This window comes from Penaeus vannamei, chromosome 24 (assembly GCF_042767895.1).
Source record: "Penaeus vannamei isolate JL-2024 chromosome 24, ASM4276789v1, whole genome shotgun sequence".
Classification (NCBI taxonomy): Eukaryota; Metazoa; Arthropoda; class Malacostraca; order Decapoda; family Penaeidae; genus Penaeus; species Penaeus vannamei.
The window spans coordinates 35430744-35443243 of record NC_091572.1 but is presented as its reverse complement, the minus strand read 5'-3'; the positions used below and the strand labels follow the sequence as shown (position 1 = coordinate 35443243).

Sequence of the window (12500 nt, the reverse complement as noted above, 5' to 3'; positions counted from 1 at the left end):
TCTCTCTCTCTCTCTCTCTCTCTCTCTCTCTCTCTCTCTCTCTCTCTCTCTCTCTCTCTCTCTCACTGTGTGTGTGTGTGTACATGTGTGCGTGCGTGCATACGTGCGTGTGTGTGTGGTAATTTATGTCTCAACTGCGTTGAAAGATTCAATTACATATTCTTACTTAAACGTAATTGGCCATTTCATCTGCTGCACATAATTTCACATCACTCAACGTCATGGCGTTTTGCAATTTACGGTTTGCTATTGCTTTCTGAGGGAACGGCCCTGATGATTGAGAAAGATATTATTTATTGCAGAACTCGCCTCTATAAAGACTCTCTCTCTCTCTCTCTCTCTCTCTCTCTCTCTCTCTCTCTCTCTCTCTCTCTCTCTCTCTCTCTTTTCTTCTTCTTCTTCTTCTTCTTCTTCTTCTTCTCCTTCTTAAGTAGACTCCAAAAGCACTGTTCCCAAGGCGGGGAAACTACCATCAAAAATTCAAGTTGAAAGTGCTGTGAAATAATTTAGAGCGCATTGTACCCTCATTTATGTAGATGTCGCTGTTTGTCAGATTTGCAGGTTTCATCAGGAGGAAATAATGCCTTTTTTCTCTACTTTGCGTGAAATAGAAAATGGGGTCGGTTGTTTTTCTTTCGTGTTAGTAATTTTAGATTGGCCTCAAGCTTTTGAAGATTGTAATGCTGAATTTTATTTTTTGTCGTTTTTTTTTTTTCTTTCGTAATTTTAGATTGGCCTTAAGCTTTTGAAGATTCTAATGCTGAATTTTATTTTTTGTCGTTTTTTTTTCTTTCGTAATATTAGATTGGCCTCAAGTTTTTGAAGATTCTAATACTGAATTTTATATTTTGTCATTCATAAGCTTGGCGGTTGATATGTATAGGGTTTGATATTTTTCATTTTTCATTTAAAATGGAGTAGTTTTGAAGGACTGGTCGATGCAGTTCCTGAGACCAACTTTTATTATTTTCTTGTCATGTATTTTTTTATGATTATTATCATTATTATTAATTGCATTTTTAGTATTGCTTTTGTTATATATGTTACTATTGAACTTTCTCTTTCTCTCTTTCTCTCTTTCTCTCTTTCTCTCTCTCTCTCTCTCTCTCTCTCTCTCTCCTCTCTCTCTCTCATCTCCTCTCTCTCTCTCTCTCTCTCTCTCTCTCTCTCTCTCTTTCTCTCTCTCTCTCTCTCTCTCTCTCTCTCTCTCTCTCTCTCTCTCTCTCTCTCTCTCTCTTCCTCTCGCTCTCTCCTCTCGCTCTCTCTCTCTCTCTCTCTCTCTCTCTCTCTCATCTCTCCTCTCTCTCTCTCTCTCTCTCTCTCTCTCCCTCCCTCCCTCCCTCCCTCCCTCCCTCCCTTCGCCCCCCCCTCCTCTCTCTCTCACCTCTCCCCTCTCCTCTCTCTCTCCCCTCTCTCTCCCATCTCCCCTCTCTCTGTATTATTGCCGAGACCCCTTACTAAGACCCCCTGCCTTCGCCTTGCAGAGAGATGCGGGGCGTGCAGCCAGACATCGTGTACGGGAGGACGTGCGAGGAGCTTCCGTCGCGCAAGCTCCGGCGCCCTCGACCCAAGGTGCTGGCGGCGTTCACGGGGCCCGGAGGAGGGTTGGCCTCGGTGAATCGCGGGGGGCATCCGCCTCTGCAGAGAGACGAGGCTGACCTAGACTACATAGACGCAGACGACGCAATGTCTGACGCCCAGCCGAATGCCTATGTCACTTCCCAGAAGCCTCCTCCACGTAAGAAACCCTATGCTGACATGGCCGCTTACTTCAGGAAGCGCGATCCTAAGTCGCCAGTTCATAAGAAAAGCAGTACGGGTGTTAGTGAGGGCAGGAGTATGGACTCCCTAGATTGCGAGGTGCCATCTTGGCGAGGGGAGGCGCCCTCCCCCCTTTCTCCACACCCCGGCCGGGCTCCCCCTGCTGCCTTCCTACAGTTTGGTGACGGACCCCTCAACTATGGCCTTACCCTCCCCTCCCAAGTTGATGGCGGCGCAAATGATGGTTCTGGCTATGGGAATAGTGGTGTTGGTGCTAGTAGTTTTAGTTGTAATGGTTATGAAAGAAGTGATAGTAGTTTTGCCAATATTGTTGAAAGTTCCGCGAAAGCATCGCAGCAGGATGGTGGTTGCGCAGCTGCGTGGGTTGGTAGCACAGGTGAGCGCATCAACACGGATAACCTGGGCATGATGGAAGCTGTGCTGGTGAGCTGCAGGGACGAAGGTGGAGGGACGGTCAACCAGCTGCTTGTTCATCCCGCCCCCTGCCCCGGGCTAGACGACAACCTCAACCCTGTCATGGCGGCGGAGACAGCAGAGACGGGAGCGCAAGTCACAAATCCCACCCTAGATAACTGGACTCACGAATCCGAGACGCAGGGCGCCAGTGTGACAGACAATGTTGACAGTGCATGTGAGAACGGAAACTACAATCCCGAGAACGCGGCTGCGGATGACGGCTCGGTCGCAGCCAACGAAGGGGGCCTGGCCGGCCAGCGGGCCAAGTTCCTGACTCTGGATTTGGTGGAGGCTGGGGCACTGGCAGGTCAGTCTGCCTGGCTCCCCTTAATAGTTGACGTCTGTCCAATGTGCACTTTGTGTTCTGAACCTTTGCACGTGAGGCACTGACCTACTTAAGGCCACTAAACAAGGAAATGTTAAGGAATAGAATTAGACTTGGACAGGAAAGCATGTACACACCTGTGTCCAACCCGCCTGCTGACGGTGCTTGACCAGTTAACCTGCATGTAACACAATGCTACTAAAAATGCTGATAGATGCATTTGCCCTTTCTGTGAGATTAGATATTAAACCTCAAGAAAATTAACATTATCTTAGAAAAAAAATGCAATAACCTATTCAGCCTAAAAATACGATGGGGGCACTTTACGCTATCTCTTGAAATCTTGTCCTTGTTATTCACTTTCAAGTTTTTAATGTGTCCTAATCTCATCCTTTCACCATGGTTTCATTCTTCCTTGTTTATTTTCCTGTTGATTTTTTTCACTCTGAGGATGTCAATGGGGGTTTGTTTGTTGTCTGTCTAGAACCCTGTCTGTCTTGACATCTGTTGCATGAACTCTTTCAGAGAAAGTGTTATCAAATGCTCTATCAGAAGCATTTAGGCAAATGGATTTACCATTTGAAGTGGATTCCCCTAACGAAATTAGGAAGCCAAATGTTTTAGAGAAGGTATTCTATTAGAATAATTTGTTCACTGTTTACTTGCAGCTGCTTAATTATGCATAGTTTATATTTTGTGTAAGAGTTTGTCTTATTTGCAGAGCTCTTATATATTTATTTATTATTATTATTTTTAGGTTTTCTTGAGTTGTTTAGAGGATAACTAGTTCATATGTAACATCTCATTCATCTTATTATGCTTTTCTAAATATCAGTGTGTATTTAAAAGGTAATTTCTGGAAATACCTTCGCATGACCAATCATTTGATTGCAGTATCGATGGATTCCTCTCACCCTTTGTTACCCATATACAACCTGCGACCCCCCCCTCCCCCCCAACCCCCACAGTGGAAGACAAAGAATCCTCCACGTATTCACAGCCAGATAGAGCAACTGATGCCGAGTCTGTCGTAATTGTTCATAGCTAGGGGATTCATGGGGAGGGTTGTAGGGGAACCCCCCTGTATTTCATTATACACTAGACTGATCAATTCTCAGTATATTTTTTCATATTTTACCCTGCAATTTCCCTGGTCTTATTCATACACTCCCTAGCTATAGGGACCAAGATTAGAGGGGGTGGGGGGGTCAATGATTTTTTTTACATATATGGTTAAGAGTGAGAAATCCATCGTTAACACTATCATTGTGATTGAATATATGAAGGTGTTAAAATGATATTCCGTTTCAAATATTGAGAGCATATTAGCCTTAGACCCTTTTAAAATTATTCTTAAATACTGGTCATATGTATTAATTTTGAAAATCTAGATAAAGAGAGAATTAGTTAATAAAGATATTTGTATTGATCATTAGAATATAAACCAAAAATATTCATCTTCAAAGTCAAAATGAGAAAAATAAAGAAATAGGTGATACTGATATTTTGAGTAGCCATTGATATATATAGATTTACAGTATATGATACTTCTAATGTTTTTTTCCTAGAATTAGCATCTATTTCAGAAGATTCCTCAATGGTTTCCAGAAGAATTAGTGAAACATTTATTTTGAATCTGAATATAGTAGGTTTGAATCTAAGGGATACTAGTTGATTTTTAAATAAACTGCATTTAGCTTTAGTGGCTCTGATATCCCAGGAAATGTAATGTAAGGAATAAACAAAAAATATGAATTACTCAGTTACCCTATTGAAATTCTGTCTGGATCCTTTTCTGTTCTCTGTTCTCCATGTTTGTTATGTATTGTTTGATATCTTTCCTCGGTTGTGTTCTGGTTTGTTCTTTGATGCAAGTTATTTTCTTTTCATTTTGATTTATCTTTTTAAATATATTTAGATGATAATGATAATCTGGATTACTCTAGATACATAGTGGGAAAACCATAACATCTAAAATATGCCAGTTTTAATTGACTTATAATTTAAAAGTTCTTTCTCGATAAAATACTACAATTGTACATTTAAATCATGAAAGGTATTTCAGTCTCTCCTATTATAAACTCTGTGTGTGTGTGTGTGTGTGTGTGTGTGTGTGTGTGTGTGTGTGTGTGTTGTGTTGTGTTGTGTTGTGTTGTGTTGTGTTGTGTTGTGTTGTGTTGTGTTGTGTTGTGTTGTGTTGTGTTGTGTGTGTGTGTGTGTGTGTGTGTGTGTGTGTGTGTGTGTGTGTGTGTGTGTGTGTGTGTGTGTGTGTGTGTGTGTGTGTGTGTGTGTGTGTGTGGTTGTGTGTGTGTGTGTGTTTTGTGAAGGTGTTGTTTGGTGAATATGTGGGTGTTTGTGAGAGTGTGTGTGTGTGAATCTGTATTTATGAGTGTTACTGTACATGATTGGCTGCAGAAGTGTAGAAGTAAGATAGACTAAGGTTAGGTATATTCCCTTCATATAATTTGAGAAAAAAGATCCTTTGTCAATAAATGGCAGAACGTATTATTGTCTGTTATTATTTGTACAAGGGTGATTGGGTGCTAGAACAGTGTGTGATCAATCACTACAGTGAATCACACCATAGCTCACTATAAAGTAGGTATTGTGGATGCTGTGACCACACTAACACAGTAGATTCATCATGAATGTGTTCAGTGGATGAGGTTGGATGGGTGTCTGTCTGCTTTTTTTTTATGTATTCATTTATTTGTTTATATATGAATATACTTGGAAATGTATTTGTTATTAGGATTTTTTTGTATTTTCATAGACAAAAGTGATAGTGTCTTTGTCAGGGTTTGCAAGTGTTTGTTAAAAGTGTGTTTGTTAGTCTGCTTTTTTGTATATTTGAATGTGTGTGCGTGTGTGTGTGTGTGTGTGTGTGTGTGTGTGTGTGTGTGTGTGTGTGTGTGTGTGTGTGCGCGTGTGTGTGAGTGCTTGTATGCATTAATGAGTTTAAATTATGAAAAGCTGCTTTAATATGCCATTAATTCTTTAAATTTTGATTTTATAATTTTCATTGCTTAGATTAGTTTGATTAGAATTTCAGTTAATCAGTTATAAATTGATCTAAATGCTTGTCTACCTAATTATCTTGCAGTTTATTGTACATATGTGAAATATTAGAGTTTGACAATCTGTTATGCACTCATGCGATTGTTTCCTTTAACCATTGTCGAGATATTTGTTGATAATTTGTATTTCCACACATTCAGTTCCTGACCCAGACCTTAAAAGAAGTGAAACAGAGGAAATTGCTGGTCTTCTTAACTGGAATCGACCACACCAACGTGCCTACGGTCTTTCGACTACCTTATATGAACGTCATCCTGTTACAAATGAACGTGCAGGTAAGTCTACGTAGAATTGGTCAGGCATTTAAAGTTCACTTAAAAAGAGACATGTTTTGTGCTGTAAACTTTGTTTGTTAATTCTGTAGCCCAGATTTTGCTTGTCATTTATATATAGGTATATTTGATTTCAGTAAATGGCTAAAGTTGATGACCCTTTTTTTTTTCTCTTATTTTCTGTCACATAGATTGTGAAACGCCTGAAATTGTGGCACATCAAAACTGCTTCTTTTCTCTTTTTTTTCTTATAGGAGATATTTATTTATGAAGAATGAGAATTAACAAACCTCTTTATCAGTGTACTTATTTATGGTATGTACTTCCTTCAGGTAACCCTATTGCTGATGCCTTTGGTGTTGTGGCACGAGAAGATAGTGCTATTCTTGCCCTTGCCGATGGAGTCAACTGGGGAGAGAAGGCAAGCATTGCCGCCAGGTGTGCTATTCATGGGTGCCTACATCACCTCAACACTGCTCTTTATTCTGCAGTGGCCACACCTCCAGAAACCACAACAGTTAGTAGATTTTCATTTTCTTGTAGGTTAGTATTCCTGAAACTTTTCCACTTAGGTTTTCCTTTTTCAGGGAACTTTCATTACAGATTCCTCTCCTTCGGTATGAATTCACATGAAACTTATATCAAGGATGCATTCTATTAAACCCAGAATTTTTATGCCTTCCGGTCATTTATGGTGTACTGTACGTAAGAATTAAGGTTCGCCATTGAATTAGTTGTATTATGGAGTGGAACCTTTTTGTTTTGCTCATATTGTTTTCCTTTTTTTATGTACATGTTTGTAGCAGTTTTTAATTAGGAACTTTTGAGTAGCCTGTTATGCTTTTCAGTTTAGTGCAGAAAATAATATTATGTACATAGATGGTAGTACACATTAAGTCAGGATGTGTACAGTTAAGTTCTGTACTGTCAGTAGACCTTAATAAGACTGCATGAATGAATACCCATTGAAGGCATGACTGTAACTTTATATAATATTTCTTTACTTCATATACTTCAAAGATGATACTGACAAGGATATGTCTTTGATGTTTAGATTTTCATAAAAATGAAGAAATCAAAGACTAGGATATACCTTGGTATGTCAAGGTTGATTGTAGTTAATAGCCTGAAGCCAATGGATGATTGAAAGCAATCATTAGTGTTGTGAAATCTATCAGTTCAAGTATTTGATCAATATTAAGGCCAGATTCCACTACTTGACTGTGGTCCCTGAGTCTTCTGTACTGCATTACTATTTAGTCCTGTCCTTAAGATCAGGGGTTCTTAACCTTTTTAGAATGACGGAGTTGTACAACTTTTTCAAGTAAACAGTCAAAAAAGAAAGAAAAGAAAAAAAAAAAAAAAAAAAAGAAAAAAAAAAACTAATATAGATGTTAATTTTTATCTGATTCTCATGGATCCCTGAAACTCATCCATGGACTCCAGCTTAAGAACCTCTGCTTTAGATAGATAGATATGTGTGCAAAGCAGGAGTAGGTTTTTACCTTTTTTATGTATTTTATTTGTCTTTTTTGTACAAGTTTATATTTTTTTTTTCAGCTAACATCAATCTGTATTATTGGCATTTATACAGGCTCATATTTCCATCATTCATGTGATTCAAAATGCATCGGCAGAATGTAAGAGATTATTTTATTATGCCATTTATGCATTTCAAGAAGAGCCACTAATTTACTTTCTCCTTATCTCATTTTCCAGCAGGACATCTTTGTAGCTTTATTAAGATCATTCCATGCAGCACATAGCCTCATCCTCCAGGAAGATGGCATGTTAACAACCCTTACAGCAGCTGTGGTAGCTCCTCTGGCTGACACCGACCAGTTTGTTGTGTGTGTGTGTAATGTTGGGGATTCCCTGGCCTACGTTTACTCACAGAAATATGGTGTTCGGGAAATCACACAAGGTAGTTTGAGGCAGTGCTTTTGGTATTCATATATTTAATGTTTCTCTTTGCATATATGTCAGTACATGTATTCTTATTGTCATTTTTTGTTTCCCTTGTTTGTTTTTTACAATACTGAATTGAATTAATCAGTTTTGGATACTTGAAATAAGTGAATTAACATATAGACAGTAAGGTATAACAAGAAGTAGTTAAATGAATATGTATATAATATAGCATAGACAATATGAGATATCTGTTTTTCTCTTCTCTTCAGGCTCACATGATATCTACAGCATGCGTGACATGCGAGATGCTTTAGGAGCCTTAGGGCCAGTAGATGGGCAGAACCCAGAGCTCAATAACTTAACGTGCTCCCTTACTTACTGTGATCCAGGAGACATTGTCTTCCTGACTAGTGATGGTATCTCTGATAACTTTGACCCGGTAGTTGGTAAATTTGCCATTCCTAAAAAAGAGAAAGAGTCAAAAACTAGGGAGTCACAAAGTACAGAAAGACCAAGTACAGCAAAGGAAGGGAGAGATGTTCAAAATGGTTCACAAGAACCACAGAATACTGGAAATAAGTCACAGAATCCGGCAAGAGAGCCTCAAAGTAGTAGGCGTAATGGTGAGCGAGTTAGTCTGCAAGGCAGACAAATGCCTTCCAATCAGCAAAGAAGTCGCTCAAGGCGAACTCAACAGGGAAGTAAGGGTCCCAACGTAGGTCCAGGGCGAGGAGGCAAGCAGGTAATTTTCCATACACACTTACATGCACACACTGGTGTACACACATATGCACATGCACACACACTCATACTCACACTCACTTTCACATCGGTATTGTATCCTAGCACATCTATAAATAATGAAATTAATATTAGATTGGTTAAAAAATCATCTTCTCTTTTGACTTGTGATTTACCTTTCAGCCTGTAACCAATGTCAAATCAGTTGGAGCTGGTTTGCCAGAGGATGAAGTTGTCACAGACCCATTCCTACCTCTAGTTGAGGCTCACCAAAGGCACGAGTTAACATTACTTCGTATGGAAGACCTCCTTAGATGCGGCCTAACCAGTAAGGGTCCTGTGATGACAGCACAAGGCTTATGCTTGGAGATGGTGCATTTTGCCACCAAGTTGACAGTGGCAAAACGTCGCATCCTAGAAGATCCTGACCTTTATCCCTCAGCATCCAAGGATCTGTCTCGGTCAGATCAAAGAAATAGGCGGAGAAAGGTGAGATTTATATAGGATTGTAGAATATATATATATATATATATATATATATATATATATATATATATATATATATATATATATATATATGTATATATAAAATATATAATTATATATCATGTCATATATCATGTGATATGATGTAATATAATATAATATGATATAAAATACTATAATATAATATAACCTACTATTCTATGATATAATATATATGTATATTTACACACACACACACACAGATGCATCTATATATAGACATGATTTATTATACAGTAATGCTCTGTTTTTTCCAGGTGTGTGAAAAGCTAGCCCTAGTCCCAGGCAAATTAGATCATGCAACTGTAGTGGCCTACAATGTAGGACATTATCGAGACGACGATATTTTAGAATCAATTGAAGATCCCGTTAGGAAGTCTCTAATAAAGAGTGGGATAGCAGCTCCTCTTGCGTCTCCTGATTCAGCACGCAGTTTGGTGTCACAGATGGAGGAATCCCGTCCCACAGATCTGCCTGTGTCCAGCAGAGCTCTGCATGTTCAGAGTACAACCTCTGATAGTCAGAGAAAGATTCATCAAGGAACTGCTGAAATGAAGTGGGCTGAAAAGGGGCAACAGACTTCACACTCTAATTGTACTCAAAATAAAGAAAACTTAAGTCCTAATGCAGGTCAAGTACCTTGTAGACCAACGCTTATTGAAACAATTGTCTAAGAATAGCCAGGATGTAAATTGTTTACACACACACACACACACACACACACACACACACACACACACACACACACACACACACACACACACACACACACACACACACACACACTCTCTCTCTCTCTCTCTCTCTCTCTCTCTCTCTCTCTCTCTCTCTCTCTCTCTCTCTCTCTCTCTCTCTCTCTCTCTCTCTCTCTCTCTCTCTCTCTCAATAACAGACACAAACTCGTACACAATCAGATATATTTATACATATATTTTTTTTCTTCTTTATTTCTTTCTTTTAGACTTTATATTTAAAGTCTTTGTTTACTAAGATGGAAAAAAATGTCACCCCCTAAAACATTCCCAAATAGCAATCATGTCCATTTTGCAAACTTTCCTTTCCTTATTTCAATCTTTTCATTTGGAGAATCTCATTTAGAAATTAGAGTGAATTGTGAATATTGAATTAGCATTACATGTGAAGTGGTAACACTTAAGGGCAGCTCAAGTTCCTCCGCTCAGGAATGTTTTTTATACAATTCTCTCGTTCTTTCTTTTCATTAACAGCTGTCTACAGAGGATACAACAATCAAAGTTTTTTTTTATATATACCGATGTTGATGTTTTTGTCTTTTGCCGGTTGTGAAGAACAAGAAATTTCAGATGGATAGTCTGAATAAAATCTCTATAGTTTATTGAATGTACAAAAATGAACCTTTAGAGATATAACAAAATTATTTTGAAGTATGTTCAAAAGTATACATTAAAGAAGTTGTCTGTGATGCTAGGAGACTAGGAGATCTTTGAGATATACGTTGTTGGAGACTTAATCACATGTTATTTCATATCAGATGAAAGTTCAGAGACATTGAAATTAATCAGAACATAAGAATTGGTCTGCATATACTTAATTGTTTTTAACTGATTCTTGAAATGTTAACCAAACAATGAAAAAATATTCTTGTGTGATTTTATAGTGTATTCAATGAACTAGGTTTAATTACCTTTTACTACCACATTTCACATTAACATTTTTTGCATTTTCACAAGTCATTCCAATACATATAAATTATAGTCTAGTCCTTTGAATGTCTTTCATGACACTGTGCAAGCCATAATCTAGCTAAGTTTCATGTCTTCTCATTTCATAGCTTTCCATTCATTTGATATCTGAAATGCCATGGTTGTTAATTATGCTTAGGCAAAAAAAAATAAAGCATTTTATTAAACTTCTCTAGCTGTTTTCAGTCAGATATGTGCAAGACATTCAGTTCATAAGCTGAATGAAAAGGGTAGAAGTATATTTATATAGATATTGTAATATCAATAGAACACAAGTGGCATTACTTCACAGGAATCCAAAGGTGATATTATTTTACATTTTCAGATCAGTATTTCTGGTGCACCATTATTATAGTTGCTTCTTAATCAAAAAATGTTGATTTTAGGTGAGTAAAATATTTCAAAGAGTAAGTGGTTTTGATGATACCATTAAGGTTTATTGTATATAGCAGCTTATGCATTTTCCCTGGGAGATGAAGTATATCACATAAAGAAAAAGGATCAAACACAGGTATTTTTCAGAGAAATGGGTATTTTGTACACCTTTTTGCATTATATATAGAGATAAGGAACAGAAAACCAATAGGCATTATATTTAATATCACTGATTCATGAGCTATATACCATGTCACCTTAACAAATTTCATCAAAATAATTTGACATGTACAGACAACAGCAAATTCACAAAATGCATACACAATAATATGAACAATTGTTTTGTGTACTACCAGCTCATATATATGCCATTCTGGTTACAAGTTTTCCTTACACGCACACGTACATGCACGCGCTTGCACACACACACACACACACACACACACACACACACACACACACACACACACACACACACACACACACACACACACACACACACACACACACACACACACACTCACTCACACTCACACTCACACTCACACTCACACTCACACTCACACACACACACACACACACACACACACACACACACACACACACACACACACACACACACACACACACACACACACACACACACACACACACACACACACACACACACACACACACACACACACACACACACACACACACACACACACACACACACACACACACACACACAGAGTGGTTAAAGCAAAGCATTGGACTCCAACTCTTACGGTATGTGTACAAGCATACTCACACATACATATATATGTGCTCACATGTGTACACACACACACACACACACTTGTTTATGCAGCAATGCAGGTGATAGTAATTCTTATCTCTGAGCTGGACTACGGTTGATGTTAGGAAGCGGAGTTCATTGTTTTAATATGGCAGTTGGTACCATTGGTGAATCAGGGATATACGAGTTAAAAGAGCTAGATTCATCTTTTATTATGGGACTGCGTTCTATGTTGTTTTACTAATGCTATTCATTATTGAAATATTGGTAATAATGATGCATATTGTGCAGCACCACCATTAGGAATGTTATTTGTTTGACTATTTTGAGCTTTGTCTCATATACTATAACATTATTGCAATGTGGTATTCAGTGCTCTGTCTCAAATAATGTTTAAATGGTTGTGAGCTCAGAACTGTCTTATGTCTGTGTATTATGCAAAAAGGTGTAATGATGTTTTCAAGAACCAATGTTAAAATTAGAAAGCATGTGAATTACTAGTGGAAAGCATATGGTGTGTTGATCTAATACTC

The 12500-nt window shown here is 38.2% G+C and overlaps 1 protein-coding gene across 2 annotated transcripts in view; it reads left to right on the top strand.

Annotated features, from left to right (window-relative positions):
- The window catches only part of LOC113811249 (uncharacterized), a 34437-nt gene extending 24473 nt beyond the window's left edge, over positions 1 to 9964 (top strand). The window contains exons 2-8 of one of the 2 annotated variants that reach the window (XM_027362947.2): positions 1485 to 2545; positions 5782 to 5916; positions 6246 to 6430; positions 7636 to 7837; positions 8094 to 8566; positions 8749 to 9054; positions 9348 to 9964. In XM_027362947.2, the coding sequence (XP_027218748.1) occupies positions 1485 to 2545; positions 5782 to 5916; positions 6246 to 6430; positions 7636 to 7837; positions 8094 to 8566; positions 8749 to 9054; positions 9348 to 9764 (2779 nt within the window). In that variant the 3' untranslated portion in view covers positions 9765 to 9964. Of the gene's footprint in view, positions 1 to 1484; positions 2546 to 5781; positions 5917 to 6245; positions 6431 to 7632; positions 7838 to 8093; positions 8567 to 8748; positions 9055 to 9347 lie in introns of both variants that reach the window. The other variant, XM_027362946.2, reaches the window with a different exon arrangement.
- Positions 9965 to 12500: the final 2536 nt, after the last annotated feature.